The sequence below is a fragment of the Selaginella moellendorffii genome, unplaced genomic scaffold (assembly GCF_000143415.4).
Source record: "Selaginella moellendorffii unplaced genomic scaffold, v1.0 SELMOscaffold_6, whole genome shotgun sequence".
In the NCBI taxonomy this organism is placed as follows: domain Eukaryota; kingdom Viridiplantae; phylum Streptophyta; class Lycopodiopsida; order Selaginellales; family Selaginellaceae; genus Selaginella; species Selaginella moellendorffii.
In genome coordinates, this window is record NW_003314267.1 from 2182532 (window position 1) to 2205051 (window position 22520).

The 22520-nt window shown below is 48.4% G+C and overlaps 4 protein-coding genes across 6 annotated transcripts; 1 reads left to right on the forward strand and 3 right to left on the reverse strand.

Moving 5' to 3' along the window:
- Window positions 1-154: 154 nt before the first annotated feature.
- Window positions 155-2695, forward strand: LOC112344978 (pentatricopeptide repeat-containing protein At3g03580-like). The gene is made up of 2 exons (XM_024670735.1): window positions 155-222; window positions 355-2695. The coding sequence occupies exons 1-2, from the start codon at window positions 155-157 to the stop codon at window positions 2693-2695; spliced, it is 2409 nt and encodes an 802-aa protein (XP_024526503.1).
- Window positions 2696-5306: 2611 nt separating this feature from the next.
- On the reverse strand, window positions 5307-6824 carry LOC9636003. Of its 2 annotated transcripts, XM_024670689.1 has the most exons (4): window positions 6547-6824; window positions 5684-6492; window positions 5568-5635; window positions 5307-5520 (listed from the first exon to the last, which is right to left on the reverse strand). In XM_024670689.1, exons 2-3 carry the CDS (start codon window positions 6419-6421, stop codon window positions 5609-5611), a joined length of 765 nt encoding a protein of 254 aa, XP_024526457.1. In that variant the 5' UTR covers window positions 6422-6492; window positions 6547-6824; the 3' UTR covers window positions 5307-5520; window positions 5568-5608. The 2 variants fall into 2 exon arrangements, with proteins under 2 accessions (XP_024526457.1, XP_024526456.1); XM_024670688.1 differs by having other exon boundaries at window positions 5568-6492.
- An 8647-nt stretch (window positions 6825-15471) lies between these two features.
- On the reverse strand, window positions 15472-20098 carry LOC112344955 (transcriptional elongation regulator MINIYO-like). The gene is made up of 10 exons (XM_024670650.1): window positions 19955-20098; window positions 19301-19889; window positions 19127-19227; window positions 18913-19064; window positions 18749-18854; window positions 18429-18689; window positions 18177-18380; window positions 16351-18120; window positions 16078-16290; window positions 15472-16028 (listed from the first exon to the last, which is right to left on the reverse strand). Exons 1-10 carry the CDS (start codon window positions 20087-20089, stop codon window positions 15939-15941), a joined length of 3621 nt encoding a protein of 1206 aa, XP_024526418.1. The 5' UTR covers window positions 20090-20098; the 3' UTR covers window positions 15472-15938.
- A 67-nt stretch (window positions 20099-20165) lies between these two features.
- On the reverse strand, window positions 20166-21519 carry LOC9636005 (protein DMR6-LIKE OXYGENASE 1). 2 transcript variants are annotated; one of them, XM_024670478.1, is made up of 5 exons: window positions 21224-21519; window positions 21020-21144; window positions 20897-20977; window positions 20532-20853; window positions 20166-20466 (listed from the first exon to the last, which is right to left on the reverse strand). In XM_024670478.1, exons 1-5 carry the CDS (start codon window positions 21446-21448, stop codon window positions 20230-20232), a joined length of 990 nt encoding a protein of 329 aa, XP_024526246.1. In that variant the 5' UTR covers window positions 21449-21519; the 3' UTR covers window positions 20166-20229. The 2 variants fall into 2 exon arrangements, with proteins under 2 accessions (XP_024526246.1, XP_002965938.2); XM_002965892.2 differs by having other exon boundaries at window positions 20897-21144.
- Between the last annotated feature and the right edge of the window lie 1001 nt (window positions 21520-22520).

The following is a 22520-nucleotide window of genomic DNA, read 5'->3' on the forward strand; positions in this document are numbered from 1 at the left end:
CTATCAGTTATCTATCGTTTGAGTCACCGTTGGATCTTTGGCATTTTGTTGCGTCACCGTAGGATCGTGGCCTTTTCCTGGTGGAAAGAATATTGGCAGTTTGCCGTACAAGGCCAGCTAGGGTTTATGTTCTCCCTTGCGGGCGCGCGTGGCAATGCAGGACGATCGTCGCCGGGATCATCGATTAGGAGTCCCATCCACTGGCGCTCGTGATCTTTCGAGGTAAGGCGGCGGTTCTTTGACACGCGCATGGATCTTGATGATCCGCCGTGCGCGCGCGCGGCAATGCAAGCGAATCGGCGCCAGATTTTGCAAGCTGAGAGGGTTATCGGCGGGATTTTGCAAGGCTGGCAGGGATTTCGATGTCGCCGGCTTGATCTCGGCCTTGAAGGATTCCAGGGACCTGCGGAGCTGCAAGAGGCATCACATTGATGCGGTTGAGAAGGGTCTTTGCTCCAACATCCTCGTCGCCAACACGCTGATTCGAGTGTACGCCAGATGTGGGAGCTTGGCCGATGCTCGCAGCGTTTTCGAGTCACTGGAAGTCCCGGATGTGGTGTCCTGGAATGCGCTACTTCAGGGATACGTCGAGAATGGGGAGAGCCGGCAAGCTCTGGTATTGCTTGGAAGAATGGAACAGGAGGGGTGTCTTCCAGATGGTAGAACTTTCGTCACAGCTCTCAAGGCTTGCTCGAGTCTAGCAACCAAAGAAGGAAATGCGAAGAAGGTGGAGTACGTGAAGGTGGCCAAGGTTTTCTACTGTGAGGCCATAGATTCGAGGCAACTAGACATCTTTGTGGCGAACACATTGGTTGATACTTTAGCCAAATGTGGGAGCTTGGAGGATGCTCGTTTGGTTTTCGAGAGGATGCCAGGTCATGACGTTGTTTCTTGGACAGTTTTGGTGCTCGGACATGTCGACAACGAACAGTGTGAGACCGCTTTGGAGCTGTTTGAACTTATGCACTCGAGGGGCTGCATTGGGAATGCCCGGACTTTCTCCTCGGCTCTAACGGGGTGTTCTAGACTGGCAGATAAGGAAGAAGCTAAGCTAGTCGACGGGTCTCTTGTGAAGGCCGAAAGTCTTGAAGTTGGGATGGCGATTCACTCACGAGCATCAAGCAGTGGCTGTGACTCAGACGTTTTCGTTGGGAACACTTTGCTCGACATGTACGTCAAGTGTGGCAGCATGATTAGAGCTCGGCGGGTTTTCGATGGGATGAAGCTTCATGATGTGGTATCGTGGACTACGCTGATACAGGGATATGCCGAGAACGGTGAGCCAGTGGTGGCTTTACAGCTCTACGCTCGCATGAAGCTGGCAGGATGTAAACCGGATTCCAGGTGCTACGTCGCCGCGCTTTTGGCTTGCTCGAGTTTGGCAGCGGCTGAAAAACTCCGTGAGTCCAGTGGGAGCTTGGTGACGCTCGAGTGCTTGGACAAAACCAGGATGGTCTACCAGGAAGCTGTAAGCAGTGGATTCGGGCAGGATATGTACGTCAACACGGCAGCAGTTCGTGCATATTCAAAGTGTGGGAGCAGCGCTGGTGCTCGAGTGATATTCGACAACGTGGCACACCGGGACACTTTCCTGTGGAACGCAATGCTTCTGGGACATGTTGAAAACGGGGAAAGCGACTCAGCACTTGGACTGGTTGCAGTAATGCAAGAACAGGGTCACAAAGGAGATGCTCGGACTCTCAGTACGGTATTGACGGCTTGTGCAAACTTGGGAGTCAAAGCAGAGAAAGCAGAACCATCATTATCAGATGGAATGAAGGCCAGATATCTGGAACAGGGGATGGCTTTACACTTGGAAGCATCAAACTCGGGGTTTGACAAGTCGGACATATTCGTGGGGAACGCTTTGGTCGACATGTACGCGAAGTGTGGGAGCCTGGAGCGTGCCACAGAGGTTTTCCGCAGCATGCCGCGCAGGGACGTGGTGTCGTGGACTTCGATGATTCTGGGATACGCCGGGAATGGCAGAGCAGCGCTAGCCTTAGAGCTGTTCTTCTCCGGCATGGACGTCGCGGCAAACGCTAGAACTTACGTGGCTGCGCTTGTGGCTTGCGGCGACTTGGTAGCACTGGAAAGTGGGAAGCGTGTCGAGGCTCGAGTTTACAGGAGTGGAGTGGAGAGCGATCCGGTGGTGGCAACCGCGCTGGTGGATTTTTACGGGAACTGTGGAGACATGGCTGCTGGGCGGCGAGCTTTCGACTGGAGCTCGCCAAGGGACGTGAAGCAGTGGAACGCAGTGATCGGGGGCTACTCTCGATCCGGAGAGATCGACCAGGCATTGTCGCTGTTCCAGAGGATGAGGGACGAGAGGTTGCGAGCCGACGCCATCACTTTCTTCTCCATCCTCTCGGCTTGCAGCCACGCCGGAGAGATCGACAGGGCGCGGGAGTGTTTCCAGGCCATGGCCGAGTTTGGCATCGCCCCGAGCGTCCAGCACTACTCGTGCCTGATCGATCTGTTTGGCCGAGCCTCGAGACTGCGCGAAGCAGTGGAGCTTCTCGAGGCTGTGCCCCTCCTCAAGGCCGATCGTGTTGCGCGGATGACGGTCTTGAGCGCGTGCCAGCGCTGGAAAGAAGCTGGAACTGGAAGGAATGTGTTTGATTCTCTGTTGGAACCCGATGATAAATGTAACAGTGCTCAAGCATTGGTGTTCATGGCAAACGCAAATTCGTAGACAAAATGGTGGTCTGCTGACGTGGCGATGATTATTCGAGGATATGCTACCGTTTCGCTGAAGTGGATATGCATACCAGTCGAGGAGTACTTTCTTCTTGAATGAATCTAACTCTTGATTCTTCACCTAGTCTGTTCTTCCTCTGGAATGTCTTACACTACGCTCCTTTCTGCTAGTCTTCCTTCTTCCTGAGCTATTTTGTTTGCTATCCTGAGCCCGAAAACTATCTTCTCACCTCCTTGCTTTCAGAGCAGTCCAAGAGTAGGCAGACAGATAGCATGAGTTGAAAGTCTGCCGCTACCTGAACTTTGCTGCTCTACCTCTGCCGTTCCATGAAAATCTGCTGCTCCTAGCTAAGCTTTGCTGCTTCTCTACTGCTATTGCTAGCTGCTTCTCTGCTGCTGCTAACTTTGACTCTCCCTCCTGTCGAATACAAAGTGAGACACGAAGAAAACCACTTGCCTAGCTGCATAAGAACTCCGAGTGCATATCTCCCTATATGATGCCTGTTCCTCCTCCATTTACGTGCTACCTGTAAACAAAGTCAGACATCTCTATGCCTCTTGCTTAGCTCACCATTGTGCCGAATTCTGCTACCTGTAAACAAAATCAGACACGGACTTCTTTTGTCGGAAGTGTTTATGGCACTCAAGGCATCCGTGGGTGTGACGCGGCTGGCGCTGTTCGTGTTTGGCTACGTCAAGCTGCTTTAGAACTCACTAACGTGCCGAATGCTGCTACCTGCAAACAAATCAGACACCAAGAAACAACCACTTCTCTACACCTCTTGTCTGGCTGCTTTGAAACTCCGTGCATTGTTCCTCCTCCATTTTCGTTCTCCGCCGCTGTAGCTCCAGCTCCATCTAGCAGTATAAACCAACTCCTGCCATGCCTATCACGTAAACCACTTTTCCTTGAAGGCAAAGACCTTGTCACCCGGATCGAACACCACGGGAAGCCTCGCAGCGCACCAAGTGTGGCGTGCTGCAAGCTGGGAAAGCATACACATCTAAGTGGAGATGGACGAGACAGTGGGCCACAAGCCGTGAAACGAAAAGCTCGTTGGCATAGCTCATAAGCTTGTCCTCGGGGCCTCACTGTCGTCGTCCTCGTCGAGCACAATGCTCTGCTGCAGCTGGGCGATCAAGGCTTTCACATGCTGGACATGTTTGCCCACCTGGAAACACAAAAACAAAACATTAGGTGAGATTAATTTGAGATGAAAAAATGAGGGAACTCATCAAAACTTCATCATTCTGCTTATTGATCAAATCGCGCTTCCTTGGCATTGCTTCGCCTCTTTGCAAATCCTCCTCCTTGTTCTTTGTCCCTCCCTCTCCACACCGCAAACCAACTCCATATATTTGTCCCAGGAACAAGGAGCCTTGTGGGAGGTTTTTTCGCCACTTCAAGGCGCGGAGCTCCGGCAAAGCTGTGGAAGACCACTGTGAAGCTGGCGATTTGCAGCAACGCTAGCCATGTGGTGTGAGAACTTGGAAAGCTTGGGACAAGTTATCAAGGCAGCGATGAAACGAGGAGATTGGCTCCAGATGCCCAGGAGCTCCCTCTTTGTTGCTGGATTCGCGAGAGAAGGTGAGCTGCTAAAGCCTCGGAGCAGCAAGTCTCCTTGCCGGTTTTGACGAGGCCCGAGCTCTCGATGGCTTCCAGCACCCATTTTAAACCTCAACACTTCCTGTGTACCTGCGGTTTCGAGTGGTGAAGCTTACGCATTCCTTCTTCCTGTTCTTCTTTCTCCGATCGCTCGCTCGCGATCTCACCGTCGTGTTGTCGAGCGTGGTGCTCTCTCGGGATGCTACCAGAGGAGCCGAAACTTCAATGGTCACGCGAGCTCCCTGAGCTTCTTCTCGCAGAGCTCGAGATAAACTTCGCCGGCTGCCGGCCGTACTCGTCAGTGCTTGAGAAAGTCACCAGGACCAGGGGATCGGCACGGTTGAGAACTGTCCCAAGTTCGCAGGATTCGACGGCTCCACCGCCACCCTCACTATCGGAGCCGTCTCGCAACTTAAGCCCGCGAGTGGTCACCGTCTTGAGTCCATCGCCACCACGTTTCCAGCCGCTACATTGTGCCGATCATGCAGTGACAGTCGCCACCTCAAAGCTCCGCTTGTCCGTTCCGTAGCGACAGTTGGATCGTAGACCTCCGAGAGCACGTAGATTCTCTAGCCAGCAATTGCAGAGGCCCCATTCCCAGCCACCGGAGAGAAGTCTGCACAAAACCCGAAATTTCCTCTTCTTCGTGCTGTTCCTCGTCACGGAAGAAGTAGCTCTCGGATCGAAAGCCACTGACAATGCCCTTCACCTCGGGTAGCGGCGAGAGCTTGAGCTCCGTGCCGAGTCTGTCCACCTTGTTGAGCCCGACCGGAGCACAGAGTGGCGTGGATTCCCTCGCAAATATCCAACAAAACGAGAGCTCAATCTTACTGCCATGGAGACCTCGCCGGCGTGATCAATGGAGGTGCTCTTGATCGTGATGCTCGTCGTTGAGGAGGTAGCGAAGCTTACCCGCTTGCTTGGAGTGAGCGACGCTATCGCCGGCAAGACATGTTCCATCGTCGCTATAGCTGTGCCACGTCGGATGATCTCGCCTGGCAACACGAAGCGAGTGACGATCCTTTGCTAGGATTCGCTTTTCAAATTATTTTCATCTTCTGCTCTTCATCACCTGTTGCCTCCTTTTTGCCAGGAACATCTTGAGATCATGGAGGCGAGGCTCTTCTTCAATGAACTTCGGGTTGTCAACCATAGTCGTCAGCACCTCCACGACCACGTCCAAATTGAAGCTGTTATTGAAGCGGTCAATCAACCTGCAAACGAGAATGAACACGGCAGGAGGAAAGAGACGTGAGCTTACGCCTGAGAAGCAGATGCTTCATCCGTCTTGGGTGACACTCGTCATCTCCTTGCAGGTTTGCACCCAACCTGAAAATCAAACATACATTTACAGACCAGGAACATATATAGACTCACAAATCTTGGGGAAGTTGTGGACAAACGACGAGCTCTTCTGCCAAGAAAAGAGGAAGCGATCCACTGCCATGGCCTCCTCCGCCCGAACGAACACCAACACCTCCTGGAAACACTGCTGAAGTTTAGCCATCTCCATCGCTGCAGCAACTTGGATCTCCTTGGGGCCGTAGGAGGCAGAGGAGAAGCCAATGATCTTAAGGCTGCTGCTGTTGTGGCTTCTGCTTCCGAGGAGGATCTTGAGAGGATGAGACCCCTGGCGTGAATCTTGGCAAGAGCTTCATTGGCAGGAGCAGGTGCTGCTTGCACGTCTCGCACACTGAACGTGAAGTAGCTACCGCGAGGTTTACCTTCGTCGCTGGTCATCACGTAGGCGAACATTGTCCCACACAAGAAACCCCACGAGACGAGTTGTGGTATCATTTGTGGCCCTGCATTTGTGGAGCGTCTTTGTACGCGTCCACCTCGGTGACGATCTTCCGGAGGTTGGTCGTCTCGGCGTTTGGAAACCGTAGTCAAGTCCTGCACCTTGAGAACCACCTCCTTCTGCTTGTACTTGGCGGAGATGACGGATGAATCAGTGTCTCTCGACCACTTGCAAGAGACATCCTCCGAGATTCTCCATGCCTTGGCTATGGACTTGAAGCTTTCCACCACACGGGAAAGAGCTTGGACAAGCTTAGCGAGTAATCTCTGACCACCACGCTGAACTGGAGCGGAAAGGAAAAAGTACCTTGGCATACCAGATGGATCCACATTCCACCAGAGCACCAAAGAAAGCACTGGTGACCAGCATGTACGTGAAAAGCCTCCTGTAACACTTGGATGAGTGCAAGAAAAAGGAAACACACACAACCAAGCCAGACCTTACACATTCCTCTAGAGAGAAGTCAATAATCCCAACGATAAGAGGCCGATTGCCTCTTGCGTCCTTGACATATATGTCCGGCCGGCCGAATGTGTGTTTCCAAAGCTGTCCCCGGAAATCTCTGAGAGCACCAGAGAAGCTCTTTGGGCACTTCCAGCAGACCCTCAAGACTCTGCTGTGCCTACTTCTGTGTGTGGATTGGACGCCTGCCACTTTGCATGAATTTCATCCAGCGGCGCACACCATCAGCGCTACACACACTAGCCAGCCGCTCTCCAGCCATAAAAATTCTATTATGGTTTTAGAAAATGCTAGGACCATAGATAAGATGTCTGAATCTACCTGGTAATTTCCAAAAGAAAGTTCAATAATGAAGTAATTATTATATGATCACCTTTTAATAATGTGGAGCATGAAATCTCTACTATTACCTGATCATTACCAGATCGTCCAGTTCCCATTTCCCTGTAGCGCAAGCAAACTTTATGAGTCAGGACTCACCATAAGTCCGTTCTATAGACGTGTAAGCAACAGTTCCACAAGGAAATTTCAAAATCTTGGCATGAAATCGCAGGAGCAAAGACGAGCATCCGAATGATTTGCCGTCACAATCAAGGCTTTCCATCAGAATGGAAAGATCAGAGTAGGACTTATCGGGAGCAAGATATGGAGAGTACCAGCGGCTAGATATGTAGCTTTGCTGAATTGTTTCGAAACGCTGCAAAGATTGGAGGGCTGTGTGTTGATGTCAAACTAAAGTGCTATCTATTAGTGAAGATGACTGTAAAGTTCCAAGTAATAGCCAGCTGCACTCTTGCAACCTGAACGGAAGATTTCGAGCCGTACTGTTTTTGTCATAAACCAAAGAACCTCACCAGTTGCAAGCAAAGTTCGTGTACCGTCCTGTCGCAAGGAACTCAGGAAGTGGGAAGAAACTAAAAACCGGTCATGAACCTTGTGATAGAAGATTGTCTCTTTGCGTTCAATGCATGGTTCAGCAAAGGACGTGGCCTACAGCCAGAAATCTGGTCTCTGACTTGCCGATACTTTAAATATTGGTACTTTTGCGTAAGATCCGCTCCACCTTAGTTAACACAAGCTCTCACGAGGAGAAGGCTCCTGTCAATATATAGATTGGAAGGAGGACTCCTTGCAGAAAATGTGTTTTTGCTGCAAAATGGGATATAGATCTATCATGGTCCAAGTTTGATGGAGTAACTCGTTAGATTAGGATTCATCCATTCATGTGTTCCATATGAAATCAAGAACACCGTAGCTGAGTTCTCTAAAAGAGCGAAAGCCTTCTAGTGAACCATAATAAGTTCTTTGGCAGGCTTATCTTCAAATCAAATCCCGGCTAAGCATTGGAGAACCGAAGCACGAAAACTTTATAAACTTACTTTTCATCGTTTGAAACAAAGGACTCTTAACCCCACCTAAACAAAACGAGAAAAGACAATCAGAAACCATGAGATGGTTTTTTCTGATGAACAGCTTACCTGCTGAAGCAACTCCTAGGAAACCAATGGCATTAATACGTTCAAGTCCTCCGCGATCAATCTCGTCTCCGAGCAGGGATTGTCCAACGTTGTGATCATTTGCAAGCGCAGTAGCATGGAGAATGATCCTCCATCTTTACCAGAGGCATGGCATTCTTTCTCTTGCTTTCCTTCTCTTTGAATGAATGTGAGATTCTATCAAGCAGGACTTGGACACCCAGCACTTGCGGAGGATTTCGTTCAAGTGAGAGCTCCTTATCGATCGATCGATCCAAAGTTCCATCTGTGTATATAGGTACGAAGGCATACACCCTCCTCCGGCTTCCTTACGAGAGTGCAAAATCCGGATGGTTAAAATGGGTCCAGCTTCCCGCCTTGCTCGTTGCCAGTGAGAACCATTTGCCCAATTGCCGGCACTGTGCCAGTGCCAAGGTTGCCCATGAGATCGAGCGTTTTGGGATCATACGACTCCACGCCAGACCCTGCACAGAAAAAAATGTTTTAGAACAGAAGAACGATCTTGCCCAATCTTGAACAGCAAGAGGAAAGGAAGACGTTCTTCTCTCTTTTTTGTTCTCGAAAATTAAAGACCGATGCATGGGAGGGAGATCTCTAGAAGAGAAGATTGAAGAAGATTGTAGCAGCGAGGTGATTTACCGGATGAGGCTGAATCAGCGGCGGTGGTGGCGATGGCGATGGCCGCAGGGGAGCCGGAGGTGCCGGAGGCGGTGGCCGCCTCGATGCGGCGGCGCTTGTGTTTCTCGCTAGCATTCTTGTTATGGAACCAGTAGTAAACATTGGCACCGTCGACCGGCTGACGAGCTCGTTTATCTCTGAGATTTTCTCGTGCGATGGACGCGTCACTTTTGCGTAGAATTCCTCCAAGATTTGCAGCTGCTCCTGTTTGGGTGCCATCGCTTCTGCACGGACCTCGTCGGCGTTGGCACGGAAGAGATATCGGTGTAGTCCCTGCGACCTTGCGGAAGAACGATTGAGCAATGCCCAAGCCAAGCAACAAAACGAAAACAAAGCGATCGAGGTAGCGAGAGAGAAAGATACCTCTGTGATGGACATGCAAGGCCCTGATCTCCATGCGCTCGATCTGATCAGATGTGGACGATGCCAGCGATGAAACCGCCTGCTCCTCATTCGATACTAGCTCCGGGGATCGATCGATAGCGAAGAACAGCCGAAGGCAGGGATTTTGCTTGCACAGGAGCTGGAGAAATGGAGAAAGAGCAGCTTGGAAGAGCGGCGGTCGCGTCCCTATTGTGTCGCACTTACTCTCAGAATTTTCTCCCACTGTACTTTAAACAAGATTATTAAGTATTGACTTCCTCTTCTCCTGTTTGTTTTTTTTTAAATTCTTGTTTTCAAATTGTTTTCTTCCAATGATTTTTGAGATGCTAGCAGCAGCTACAGCTTTGCATTGCTGCAGTGTGATTCGGTTTGATGAGATTTATTATTTTCACGATGCTTCAGCCGATTATCTTCTTGCCCGTTGAAGCTAGAACAGGCTAGCAACGCAGCCGAGGATCGGGGCTCTCGTTTTTCATCAGCTGGAAGACCTGTGGCTCGCCATTCTCGACGTATGCCATCATGAGTGACACTACGCTTTACTCCGACGTCCCAAAGCTTGGCGAGCTCTGGATATGGCACACTTTACATATACATGTCCACCGTGCAGTTGCTTTCTGGCTTCCTCCTTTTGCAAGACCTTACTTCGACTAGCTTTGCTGCTTTCCTTTGCTGCTAAGCCCTCGCAGGCGGTGGTCATGGGTGGGCCGATCTAGTTAAAAGGTCGGGGGACAACGATCCGCCGCTCGCGCAGCGATGACCGTTGCCGACGAAGAGTCCGACAGCAGCGTCAAATAACACATGTATTCATGACTATGAGAAACTCGAAGAGTTCGAGAGTGTCGTCGGCTTAAACGTACCCATGGCCAAGCCATTCCACAGCACGAGAAGCTCGAGCAAAAACTTTCAAAAGAGCAAAAAGACAACTGTGTCGTTGTATCGAACTCCGTGCCTTAGTCCGGAACCGGAACCAAACTGACCATCTGTCAGAGAAGTGGAGGGGAGGAATATAGCTGCAAAAGGAGAAAAGATAATCAGAAAATATGAGATGGTTCTTTGATGAACAGCCTACCTGCGTCGAGAATTGACCGGGTGCTGTACGTAGAAAGTGAGATTACAATAAGTGCATATAACCATGCAGAGATGAAGTGCTTCAACCACACACTGACCAAAAATGATTCTTGTCAGTAATTCACCTGCAGAATCCTCTGTCTGCTATAGAAGATGTTACGTCTCCTCACTGATTGAGGTTTTGGTTTGAAACTCAATCTACACCATGGATTTTTCATTAGCACCGCAGCATCTATGTTCCTCAGATTTCCCCCAGAATGTCAGTCTCAAGGCCATGCAATCACCTTGAACGGATCTCTCCTTGTAAAGAAGCAAAACAGTGAATCCTTTTGGAGTACTCACGGAATCTGTGAGTGAGGCATGGCCTCAAGGTCATCCTTCAGCTCATCAGCAGCACTTCAACTTCAATGGAAGTTTACTTGAAAGCCTGAGAACCAGAAGGACGCCTCGATCATGATTCCCATATCCAGGCAGCGCAAGCAAACGCATGCAAATCATCAGCACCTTTGGAAGTAAATTGCCGCCTTGGCAGTGCTCATGTTATTGATGTGCAGCGCCACCATCGAAGACGAACTCCATGGCCTGAGCCGGATCGCCTAACGAACACCGATCTCGAGAGGAAATTTGGTTTTACTTGGAAAGATAAAAAGATTTGCGTACATGATTCATAACCTCAAATTGCGCGATCGAAGGGCTGGTCTTGCGGGACGGGGATTTCATTCTGTCGTTGAAATGTTCCTACACCCAAGACGAAGAATGAGAAAGAAAAAAAAGAGAAGAGGATGGCTTTCCATCTTCCTTACGAGACTGCACTCCAGAGCGCCGCGCTCGTTGGTGGGAACAATCGCTGGCGCCACGCCATCGTCAACATTTCGGAGCGTTATGAGAGACGACTCCGGGCCAGACCCTGCACAGAAAAAAATGTTATAGAACAGGGCTTGGAAGAAAAGAAAGAACGCAAAGATCTTCCCCAGTTAACTATAGCTACGGCAGCTCTAACGATCTATCAGAACAAGAAAAGAAAATCCTCTCATTTTTTTCCTCCTCTCTTCGCAAGGAGTGCTGGAAATGAAAAACCGATGGATATGATATGATTCATGGACTCGTCCTCTGCACTGGATTTACCGGATGAAGCTGACGCAGCGGCGGTGGTGGCGATGGCGGAGGCGCATGCGCCGGAGGCGGCGTTGGCCTCCTCGATGCGGCGGCGCTGCCGTCTCTCGCGGGCCTTCTTGTTCTGGAACCAGAAGTAGACTTTGGACTCAGAGACCGGGCCATGATCATGGTCGACGAGGTCGACTATCTCTGCGATGTTCTCCTGAGATGGCATCGTCCCTTTCGAGTAAAGATCCTCCAGGACGGCCAGCTGCTCTCTGTTCGGCAGCCATCTCTCATGCGGGGGCCTCGCCGAAGCTGCCACGAGATCGTTGTTTTCCCTTTGACCTTGCGAAAGAACGATTGCTGTGTCAGTCAAGCAGCAAACAAAAGCAAAAAAATGGACAGATCGACTTCGAATTCGGTGTTCTTTGTGCAATGCCTTAAGCTCCAGAATCTGCGTGCGGCGATCGACCTGAGACGACGCCCGCGGTGAAACCGCGCGCCGGCTCATTCGAAAAGCAAAAATGTGATCGGCGATGCGATTCTTGGGGGAGAGAGGGAGAGAGAGAGGCGCTAGAAAAATAGCTAGGCGGTTCGTGTCCCTATTGTGTATTTCACCTGATATTTGGGAAAATCAATTTATTCGTCTCACTTACTCTGAGACGCGCCAATAGGATTTTTTTAATTCTTTCGAGTAAAAGTCTTCTTCTTAATGTTTTTGAGAAAGATTTTTGAGAGCTAACAACATGCTCTGCTGCAGTTTGGTTAGGTGTGATGAGATTTTCAAGAGCAGTAAGATGTGGCAGGAAAAAAAAAAAAGACCAAGAACCTACAGCCGACCCAAAAAGATCTTGGGGAACAATTTAAAGTCCCTATGAGAACTCTTGGATGATATCCCAGGGTATGGTCCAGAGTTTCCAAAGAAGGATCTGTGGGGGAGTTTTTCTTGTTCGAGTAGGCCATTGTCAACCATGGCAATTTCACAATCATCTCACATCGTGACGCTGGAAAAAAAACTAATGAATGAAACCAATTAATGTAAGAAGAAGAGATTCTTGAGCTGAGTATTTTCCGAGCTGTGGTTGATCACGTCATTAATCTTAGCAACACGTTGCTAGCCAATATTAGGATAAAGGGGCACTGGCTAAAGGGGCCTTGTTTAACATATAAGAATATTCTTGCCTTATTCATCAGCCACTAGAATTGAACTGGGTTCAATACCAATATTAAAATTTTATCTCTTACACCTTAACCCAACTTGCTAAAAAGGTGATTATTTGTTTGTAACCTTTTGTCCTATTTTATTATCTTGACTGGTGCCTAACACCAACCTGCGAGTTGATGGTGACATGGCTCAAAACAAATTCAATGTGTCATTAAGATTAATGGTGTAATTGCTATAGGTGGTGATGCATTGCTCAACCTGGTAAAAATCTCCTAGCATTGCAAGCACTGAAGCACTTTTGTACAGTCTATTAACCTTCATTTAGCCCTCCCATTTGACTTCCCACCATGATCTCCACGGCTTGGAATTGAACCAGATTCCCATGTACTTTGTTTCATCAGTCTCAACCTGTATTTCGCAAGAATTAACTGGCCGGAAATGCAGCGGCAGATTCTAACTCGTAAGTAAGTAATGTTTGCTTGTAGCAGCGACCGTGGTGATACAAAGCATAAGGTCTCATGCTTCTCAATGGGCATTGCAAGACTAGAAACAGAGGATAGATAGATATAAATAGATACGTGAAAGCTCATGTCTCCACCAGGAGAGAGATCTTTGCTGGAGTCAATGCTGTCCAAGTAGAGCACAGTCTAAGCACTTGATTGCCTTGAGAGGAAACCACAACAATATAAGCTCACAGCCCCAGCCAGCGGTGCCTACCTAGATCTTTGGCCAGGAAGCTGCCTGGTCTTGACCAGAAACGTTCCTATCCAGTTCCCATTTCCCTGCACGATCAAACGCATGTAGATCATCAACACCTTTGGAAGCAAATCACCGTGCTGCTATCGATGTAAAGATCGACCGCCAGCGCCACCATCAACGACGAACTCCATGTCCAAAGCCGGATCGCCTTTAGAACGCTAATGTGGACTTTCCCCTATGCTAATAAGATGGATGCTAGGGCGATTCCGCGCGCTCTTCGTACATAAACCCTGCCGTTTTTAGAACAGGCTACGAAGAAGAAAAGGCTCTCTTATTTGTTCTCGCAGAGAATGAAAGACAGATGGGATTGATCAGAAGAAAGAAGAGAATATGATCCATTGTAGTGTAGTAACGAGGTGATTTACCCATGTCCGGCTCAAAAGCTGCGGTGCGACAGCGGGAGAGGAAGAGGCGGAAGCGCCAGAGGCGGCGTTGGCCTCCTCGAGGTGAATTTCTTCTTACCAGTTGAAAACATTGGAATCGTGGGCCGTGGCGGCCTACGAGCTCGACTATCTCGGCGATATTCTTGAGTAATGGCGGCATCGCTCCGGGTAGAATTCATAGCTGGGAAATCAATGAGTTCATGAGCAACATACAACTTGTCGAAGTCCCCCCATCGATTGCTATGTCAAAACGACAATAAAACGATCGAGAGAAGATACTTGTGATCCACATGCAAGGCCCTGAATCTCCTGAGCGACCTGACAGATTCGGATGGTGGCGCCTGCTAGAAGAGGGATCGTTTTGCTTAGAAATAGCTTCTTAAGCCTTTTTTGAAAGGAAGCAAAAACACCTAAAAAGTTTGGAATCCATTTCCGTTTTTAGGTAGTTTTCTTGTTGAGAATTTGGTTTGGGATTTGAGATGTTAGCAGCAGCTGCAGCCTTACATTGCCCCTCGAGCAAAGACCTAGGAGAACTAAAGGAGAACTCTAATCAATTTTTCTCATTTTCAACAAACGAAGAAGTATGTATCCGAGATTACACTGGTATTGAGTGTTGGCTAGTTTGCAAAGGGACGAGTGAAAGTTGTTTGGAAATATGTGACGCTGTTTCACGAGCGCAAACATCCACCTTTAAACACCTTAATGTGTCTTGATTGTGATTCAGTGCTACCGCTTGTCATCAAGCAAGAGCTTCGATGCAATGCACAAGAGCTAGAGATTAAATAGCTTGAAGAGAAAAAAAGAGCACCATGGTTGATGCTCACAATTACCATTTGAGATGGGATTAAATAGCTTAGGAAGAAAGAAAGAGCACTGGGTGGGGTCGTGTCCCTTGTGTTTGCACCTTATTATTAACGTACGCAATTACCATTTGAGAAATTGCAAGCGTCAACCAGGTGGAAACGCAAACAGCGCTCTTTCTTTCTCTCCAAGCTATTTAATCTCGTCTCAAATGGTAATTGCGAGCATCAACCAGGTGCAAACACAAAAGGACATGGACACTCTCTTTCTCTCAAAGCCTTGGAGAGAAAGAAAGATTGTGTCCTCTTGGAGAGAAAGAAAGAATGGCAGGTCGTGTCCCTTTGTGTTTGCACTTGGTTGATGCTCACAATTACCATTTGAGACGAGATTAAATAGCTTGGAGAGAAAGAACGAGCGCTGTTTGCGTTTCCACCTGGTTGACGCTTGCAATTACCATTTGAGACACGCTTCCTGTGGGTCTTTTAAGCGTAACGTATGTATTCAGAGGCCACCTGGTATGTATGTGGTAAGCTTTTCTGGGCTTTATTGTGCGAGTACTTCTCTATACTCCAATTTTATACAAGCAAAATCCATCTTAAATGGCAGTTAGCATGGCTATCTTATATAATCAAGCACTTTTTCTTCATAAACTTCTACTCTTTTTCAAACAAAATCTGCTTTCTTATACTTTCTTCTTTTTCTTCTTCTTCTTGTTTTTATATTGTTTTCTTCTTCTTCAATGTTGAGAAAGATTGGAGGGGTTTGAGATGCTGCAGCCTTGCATTGTTGCAAGGGGGCAACTGCAGCAGTGTGATTAGGTGTGATACAGAATCTATTGATTATTTAAGTGTCAAAAACTCAATGCTTGATCATAGAAACTCTCCTCTAAGAACTTCGAAATGTCTACGAAAGATTATTTCATGCTTAGAATGATTCTGCGTACCTTTCAAAGCAGCCCGTGATTATGCTAGAGGAATCTGAATTCCCAGCTCTGGAGCAATCAAAGAGAGGAGCAGCAACGCAGAGCCTGAACTTAGCTATGGATCTTCGGTAGCCCGAGCCAATGAAGGTCACGATAAATCAATGTCATATAAAATATAGTATTTTATAGTGTCGCCAACTTTATCTAGCGTTTGTGGGAGTTGGCAAGATAAGGCTAGGAAGCCTCTGTTTGTGCGACTCATCCTGAGGCTCGTAAGGGGCGGGGCGTTTGCCAAGAAGAAAACGACCGTGAAAATCCACCCGTCCAGAGCACACATTGTCCGGAGAGAAGTCCACAAAGGTTTTGTGCTGTTCTTCGTCGCGGAAGTAGCTCTCGGATTAGCTCTCGGAAGCCACTGACAATGCCGTTCACCCCTTCCATTAACCATCCACCTTGGAGACCACTCCGCATTTCAATCCTTTTTCTCCTGTCACTTCCCCGTAGTGTCCCTGCTCTTTTGATCCTTTGCAAATGGAGGCCGCTGCTCGTCGTCGAGGAAGTCGAGCTAATTCAATTATCTGGTATGAATGGATTCCGAGGATATGCTGGGAGACTTTAAACTTCGCCACCGCCCGCCTCCTTGAGAAATCGCTGGCTTTGTTCGACCTTGTCTGGAAAATAGTGCAGGAGTTCTCGGAGCATTTCCTGTACACCACAAGTGAGTTTCTAGCTTTGCAAAGATTTCACATCAAACCTTGGATTCCCGGTTGCGTCTGGAAGCTCTAGAAATGCTTCGAGCGAACTTTTGCCTGTGTAGCAGCAGCGTCTCGTCGTCACCGGCGTTGAGAACGAAGTGCGCGACGTGGTGGAGCGCGAGGCGGAATGGTAATGCCTTGCGAAGAAATGCTCGGTCCAATCCACCGGTGATCCACGATGATACAAACATGTCCAGTAGAGCAATGCTCCTCTGCATTGAAAAAACAAAGAATGAGCAACTTAAACTTCCAAAGAATGCTTTTCTTCTTACCTGAGGAGGATCGAAGTAAACTCCCGGACCGCACTCTTCGACTGGAGGAAGTAAACTCAGCACCTCAGCTTGAGCGAGGCATCGCCAGACAGCACCCTGGATCGACACGTCCGTGCCACTTCGCAAGTAGAACGCTACCTGGCGGCCAAATCTCAAGTCCCCATACGAAGCAGCCGCAAAGTTCTGTGCCAGTCCCTCCGCGAACAAAGCGTAGTCGGCATCCACACCACTCTGAAAATCCAGAGCTCCTCTTGCTTCTTCGAAATAGATATCTTGCAGTGATCCGAGAGCGTCGCTCACTGGCTCCTCCAAGAACGTATCTCCCGCAGCAAATACTGTCGATAGAGCATGAACTTTGCGGACGATCGGTATGTCGCTTGCTGCTCCTCCTTCCTCGAGGCCCAAGAGCAGCAACAGTCCAGCCAGTGTCACGTCTGAGCTTTTGGAGTGCAAAGGACTGAGGATCCAGTGGCAAGGCAATGGAAGCCTCGTCCCTTTCCACTCCCGCAGCAAAACAGTCGAGTTAGCCGTTTTCTCCTCGTCTTCTTCCTCCGTTTCTTCCTCCTTGATGGTCTCAAGTTTCTTCTTGAGGTCGTGCTGCTTTGGCTGCTTCTTTTGTAGCCAAAACTTGGTGAAGTGCTGGAGTAGAAACTCTCTGCCACCTTTAAACTGCGTCGTATCATACAATCCCTTCCCCTGGTTTATACGTTTCACTGCGTCGTCGAGTGTCAACAGCCACCGTTCCTCCGAAAGTATGTGCCGCGATAACGCTCGCTCCAGCGACGATGGCTCGGTCAGAAGAGCCGTCAAGTTGAGCTTGGTCTTCAGGGAGATCGAGCTCGAGCCTTTTTCGAGTTCTAGAAGACGTAGAATGCCACTGGCGTAAACCCGAGCGACTAGCAGCTTTGAGGAGCAAAATCCACCTCCAGGAACTCTAGAGCTCCATCCAACTCCCAGTCCCGGCGCCGGTCCTCCCCGAGCAGTACAGCCACAATGCTCTTCTCCATGTAACTTTCCCAAGTTCACCATCTCCACACGCTTCTCTTTAGCAATGTCTAGCAGGATGTCTAGTTGTTTTGTCTCTCGTCCCAGCTTCTCGAGTCCAGAGGCCAAGCGTGCGGTAGCATGAAGAAAGTTTGCGAGCGTCAGCTTGGCATAGACTGTAGAGCTTTGGCGGAGAGTTGACACCAGTCGAGCTTGGACGCGATCAAAAGTTTGTTCCACTTGTAAAACGAGATCCGGCAATCCTTCCGGGCGCACCCTCTCGCAAACCGTTGCCAGGAAATGTAGCACAGAGCCAAGAGCCATCACCTCCGCTTCACCACCTTGGCTGCTCTCTTCCAGCCAACTTAAGCCGTACTTCACCATGGGCACGGCTATGCTCCACGACCATCCAGTATGAGAAGCCTGTGTATGTTGTTGGCCTTTAACCATGACGGGAAGTGTTCTAGCGAGAACCTCTAGAACGCTGTAAGATTCTTGTGCTAAGTTGTATATAGCGGGATCCCCTGATGATGCCGACGAGAGCCAAGCAGACAGGGCTGGATGGAAGTCTGCGAAAAGGCTGATCCCAATGCCATGGAAGATGCAAATTTTCCAGAGCCGGAGTGCTTCTTGCAGAATAGCAGAATCCTTGGAAAGGTCGGCAGCAGCAGCTCTTGGAAACATCGTAAGACGATAGCTCCATTCGAACAACTCGGACGTGGCAGTTTGCAGCGCTCCCAGCTCTGCAAAGTGGACACAGTAAGACTTGGAAGCCTGCGACAAGACCTGCAAAAAACGAAAGGGTAAGCCCTGAGATCTAAACGCAGCATTATGGTACATGCCTTTAAGAGTTGTATAGCTTTAGCTCGAACGAGAGGAACCAGAGGAGTATCATCATCTTCTTCAGGTAATAGAAATCGTTGGATGACGGAATTGATAAGCCTCGGACATTCCATGACGGCCTTCGCTGCAGCTGGAGAATGCCTCGCAAAGGCTACAAGAGTAGACAACAGGGCCGCGTTTACGGCCGCATCAAGCTTTTCGACCTGTTAAGTCGGACGTTATTAGATTCACGCATAATCGAGAAACCAAACCTCTAGAATATATCGGATCCTGGGAAGAACACCCATCCTGATAAAACCAGCAGCTACATCTTTCGTAGCAACAGTCGCGTCGTCCGCCACAGTGGTATCACTGTTGTCATTGTCATTGTTGTTCACTTGCGAAAGAAGAAGCTCGGAGGACTTGACGTTGTATTTCCAGTAGCCACCTCCCAAGTAGCCGTCTTCTTCATGATTGCTGCGCTTGCGAAACACTGGAGCAGTCCACCACAATGGCCCGCCCGGCCATGATCTCTGCAACCAAACGTGTGCATCATAAACTGTTTTCACAAAGAAGAACAGCAACTCCTTACCTCGCAGAGGTTAAAAAAGTCATCATTTTGAGAGCTGCTCAGCATAGCCTGTAGAGCCTTGGCACACGACACCACGGAAGTCAGATTTGTATCATCCAACGCAAGCCTGCAAGCCGGGAATGTCAATAAAGAAAGGAAAGAACTGAGGGTAGTTCGTCGCCTACCTCAATGTTAACGTGAGTTCTGGCTGTGGTCCAAGACAATAGGCCCAGACAGCTTGCCAATCGTAGTCATTTCTTCCGTCTTGAAGGCCACTGGCAGCATTTGAGAAAATTGTGCCAAGTAGCTGGACACCAGCAGCTCTATGCGCGGGAACCTTGGAAAAAATTCGCAAAGTTAGAGCCTTCAACTCTGTGGTTTAGTTGAGATAAACACTACCGTGCTTCGTGAAAGTAGTGCTGCCTCCTTGATAGTGTAGCCCAGTGCAGAAGGATCTCCTTCGGCCCGGAGGTAATCCCGCTGCGCAACACTAGAAAGATCTTATATGCAGTATTGTCAGCTCAAAGACCAAGAGAGCAGTAAAAAGGAAAAAAAAAAGATAAAGAAACTTACCGGAATCGTCTTGCATGTCTGTGTTGCTGCTGCTTATCACTTCTCCATCTAAGCCAAATCGCATCGACTTGATAGCTTCGACCCTCTCGGTCCAGGCGCTCGTCATGACTCCGGCCACCACTTTTACACTCTTTTCTTGCTCGTTTGCTCGAACAGGAATTTGCATCTTCGCGTCTTTTGGAGTAGCAGTCGAAGTACTAGTTTTCGCGCTTTTATCGCCATCTTCTGGAGAGATGGGATTTTTCTCTCCAAAACGTTGCTTCTCCTTTTCCATGCCTCGCCTTTGTAGCATCTTTATTTTTTCTGGACCCAGACGCTCGAGCAATTCCCCGTGAGCGTCGGAGATTTCTTGCGAGCTCATCGAAGAAATTCTGGCTCGATTCTCAGCATCGATCTCCTGGGCTTGCGACGGCACTGCATCCTTTCCTTGCGCGGCGGCAGCGGCAGCGGCAGCTACCTCCTTCCATCTCGAATCATCCCTGGATTTCCTTTGCAATGGCCGAGCAGCATCTCTCCCACCTTCCAGAGGCCCGTCGAGCTCATCCAAATCCACAATCTCATCGGAACGAGGAGAGAAAACGCCCCAATGCTGTCTCCAATCCCATGCAAATCGATCAAAATCCCGGCCAGGGGAAAGACAATCGCAGCACTTACCGGGCCGTGAGATCGATGCCGCGCGACTGGAAATGGCAATGCAGTGATCGCTGGCAGCTGCGGGGAGGAATCCCCGGCGGCGGAGAAGCCCTTCTCCTTGATCTCGCCGAGGACGCCGAGCGGCTCGTACTCCATGCCGAAAAACCCTACTTAGTAGCACGCCATAAAGGAAAATCTCGGCCGTCCACTTGGGCTGGATTCAAGCCGTGCATTACTCGCGCGCAATAAGTTTAAATTCTTAGTAACTTTCCAGTTTTTACGATATAGCATCATAGCTAAATTCTAAGAGCGTCCAACACCCACTTGCGATGAAGTCCACCAGCTTGCATAGCCGCCATATAATCCCTATAAACCATAGGCTTAAACACCGGAGAACCCTCCACCAATTCGCTAGCCGGGAGCACTAAACTCTCCCAGCTTGGCCCCATTGCTACTGGAATGGACATTCGATCTTCACTGCTGTTAACCACAGCCCTGTGCTCGGGACTCTTATACTTGTCATTACTCAAAATCTGCAAAAAAAAAAAACATTTGACCAGCCAGTCAACTTATAGTCGACGAAAGAGTCAACGCTGACCTGGATCTGGTCGCCCAGGTTGACCACGAACGAGTAAGGTATGGGCTTCACGGAGTACCACTCGTTACCGTGCATCACCTGGAGACCCTCGACGTGATCTTGGAGCAGCAGCGTGATCGATCCGGGGTCCGAGTGTGGGGCGATTCCCAGCACCAGATCGGGCTCGGGGCAAGCAGGATAGAAGTTGAGAGCCATGACTTGCGAGCAGCCATTGAATGCCTTGTCGATGTAATCCTTTGGAAGATCCAAGCTCTCGGAGATGAGCTCCAGGATGAACTTCGCAAGGTTTCGAACACGAGTGGAGTAATTGGCAGTAACTTTCCTACAAGATGATCATGTAAGAAAGGATTGGGAGGATTTTATACCTGTAAGATCCTGGCTTGTCAGGCCAAAGATTTTGTATCTCGGACAGTGGGAGGCAGCTATGGCGGAGGAAATCTCTCCAGCTAAAGACCTTGTCTTGAGTAATATTGAAGCTGGTTCCATACCTCATTCGTGATTCGATGTCTGTGGAGAAGTAGCGCATTTTCTCCTCGTTTGGGAGAGCATGGAATTCACGAGCCACCGATTGCATTTCATCCACCAAAGAATGGGGAACGCCGTGATTGATCACCTATTAATAAAATGATGGAGATGGAGATTACATAATACATAGACCAAGTGATAAGCAAGAAAAATTAGAATTTTCTTACCTGGAAGAAGCCCCAATTCACGCAAGCTTCCCGGATTTGTGAGACAAGAGCTGCTCGAGCCTTGCTCGAATTCAAGGCGGCGCCAAGATCCAAGACTGGGAAGCTTTCTTCACGATGAACGGCATTTGGGCGGCCCTCTTTGGACTGGATGTAAATGTCGGGCACCTTGTGAAGGCCCGAATCCACCAGATTTTTCACACCTAAGTGGAGCGGAAGAATTTCCATTGTCTTCCTTTGGTAGCTTTTAGGCTTTAGGTAGCACTGGGTTTTGATATATTTCCTGCTGTTCCGAGCTGACTCGGTATAGGACAGGCATTTGGAGACGTTTTTGCAAAAAGAACAAGAGTTTGAGCATCTTTGATTCGGTAATGCCATGAATTCCAGTTTATATATACATATGTGTTTTATAATTTAAAATAAGTTACTTTAATGTGAGCGTGGTATCACTGACTTGCATTATTAATAAAATAGAGCTTAACATCAGAACTAGAATATGCCTAAATAACATGAGTGAATGCACATATATAACAATATAATATATGGAATTTTAAAGTCTTCTACCAACCAAAAGTTAGCAAGTTTTGTTTATACTTTCTAATATGTGAAACATGTGAATTTTTTTTATAGAGAGATAGTGTTACTACCTAAAACTGATATAATTGTTTTCTTAGATGTTTTTGGCATGCAAGCTGGTGACATCCTTTTGGATTTATTTTTGTTAGCAAGTTTATCCCCAGTAATAGTCTTTATTATATCAATATTTATATTTTTCAAACATCTAGTGTGAGGGCCAAGTGTACGGCTACAATGCCGTATACTAATATTAGCGTAGTGGATTTTGGTAGCCATCAGATTGATTTCAATCCAGACCACTCGCTCCTGTATATAAACTAGGGTTTTTGGGCTAATTGATATGCACATTTCTGTATTCCCTTTCCATATTCCATGCACTCACATTGGTGGAGGTGAGGGGCACCTTTGATTGTCCCTGGGGAGTGCTTGGATTTAGGATTTCGGTTTAGATCTAGCTTTTGCATTGTCTAGATCTAGCTTTTTCCATTTCCTTTCTTTTGTTCTTTCCTTTCAAGATTTTGGTTTAGATCTAGCTTTTTGCATTGTCTAGATCTACGATTTCTTTCCAGCTTTTTGTCATTTCTCTTCTTTTGCTCTTTCTTTCTCATTCATTTTCATGGCCGATCCGCAATCTCCTCCTTTGACTCTAGAGCAGCAGTTGGTTCAATTGCTTGATACTATGCACTTGCAATTGAACAACCAAACTCAGTTGATGGCGGCATTC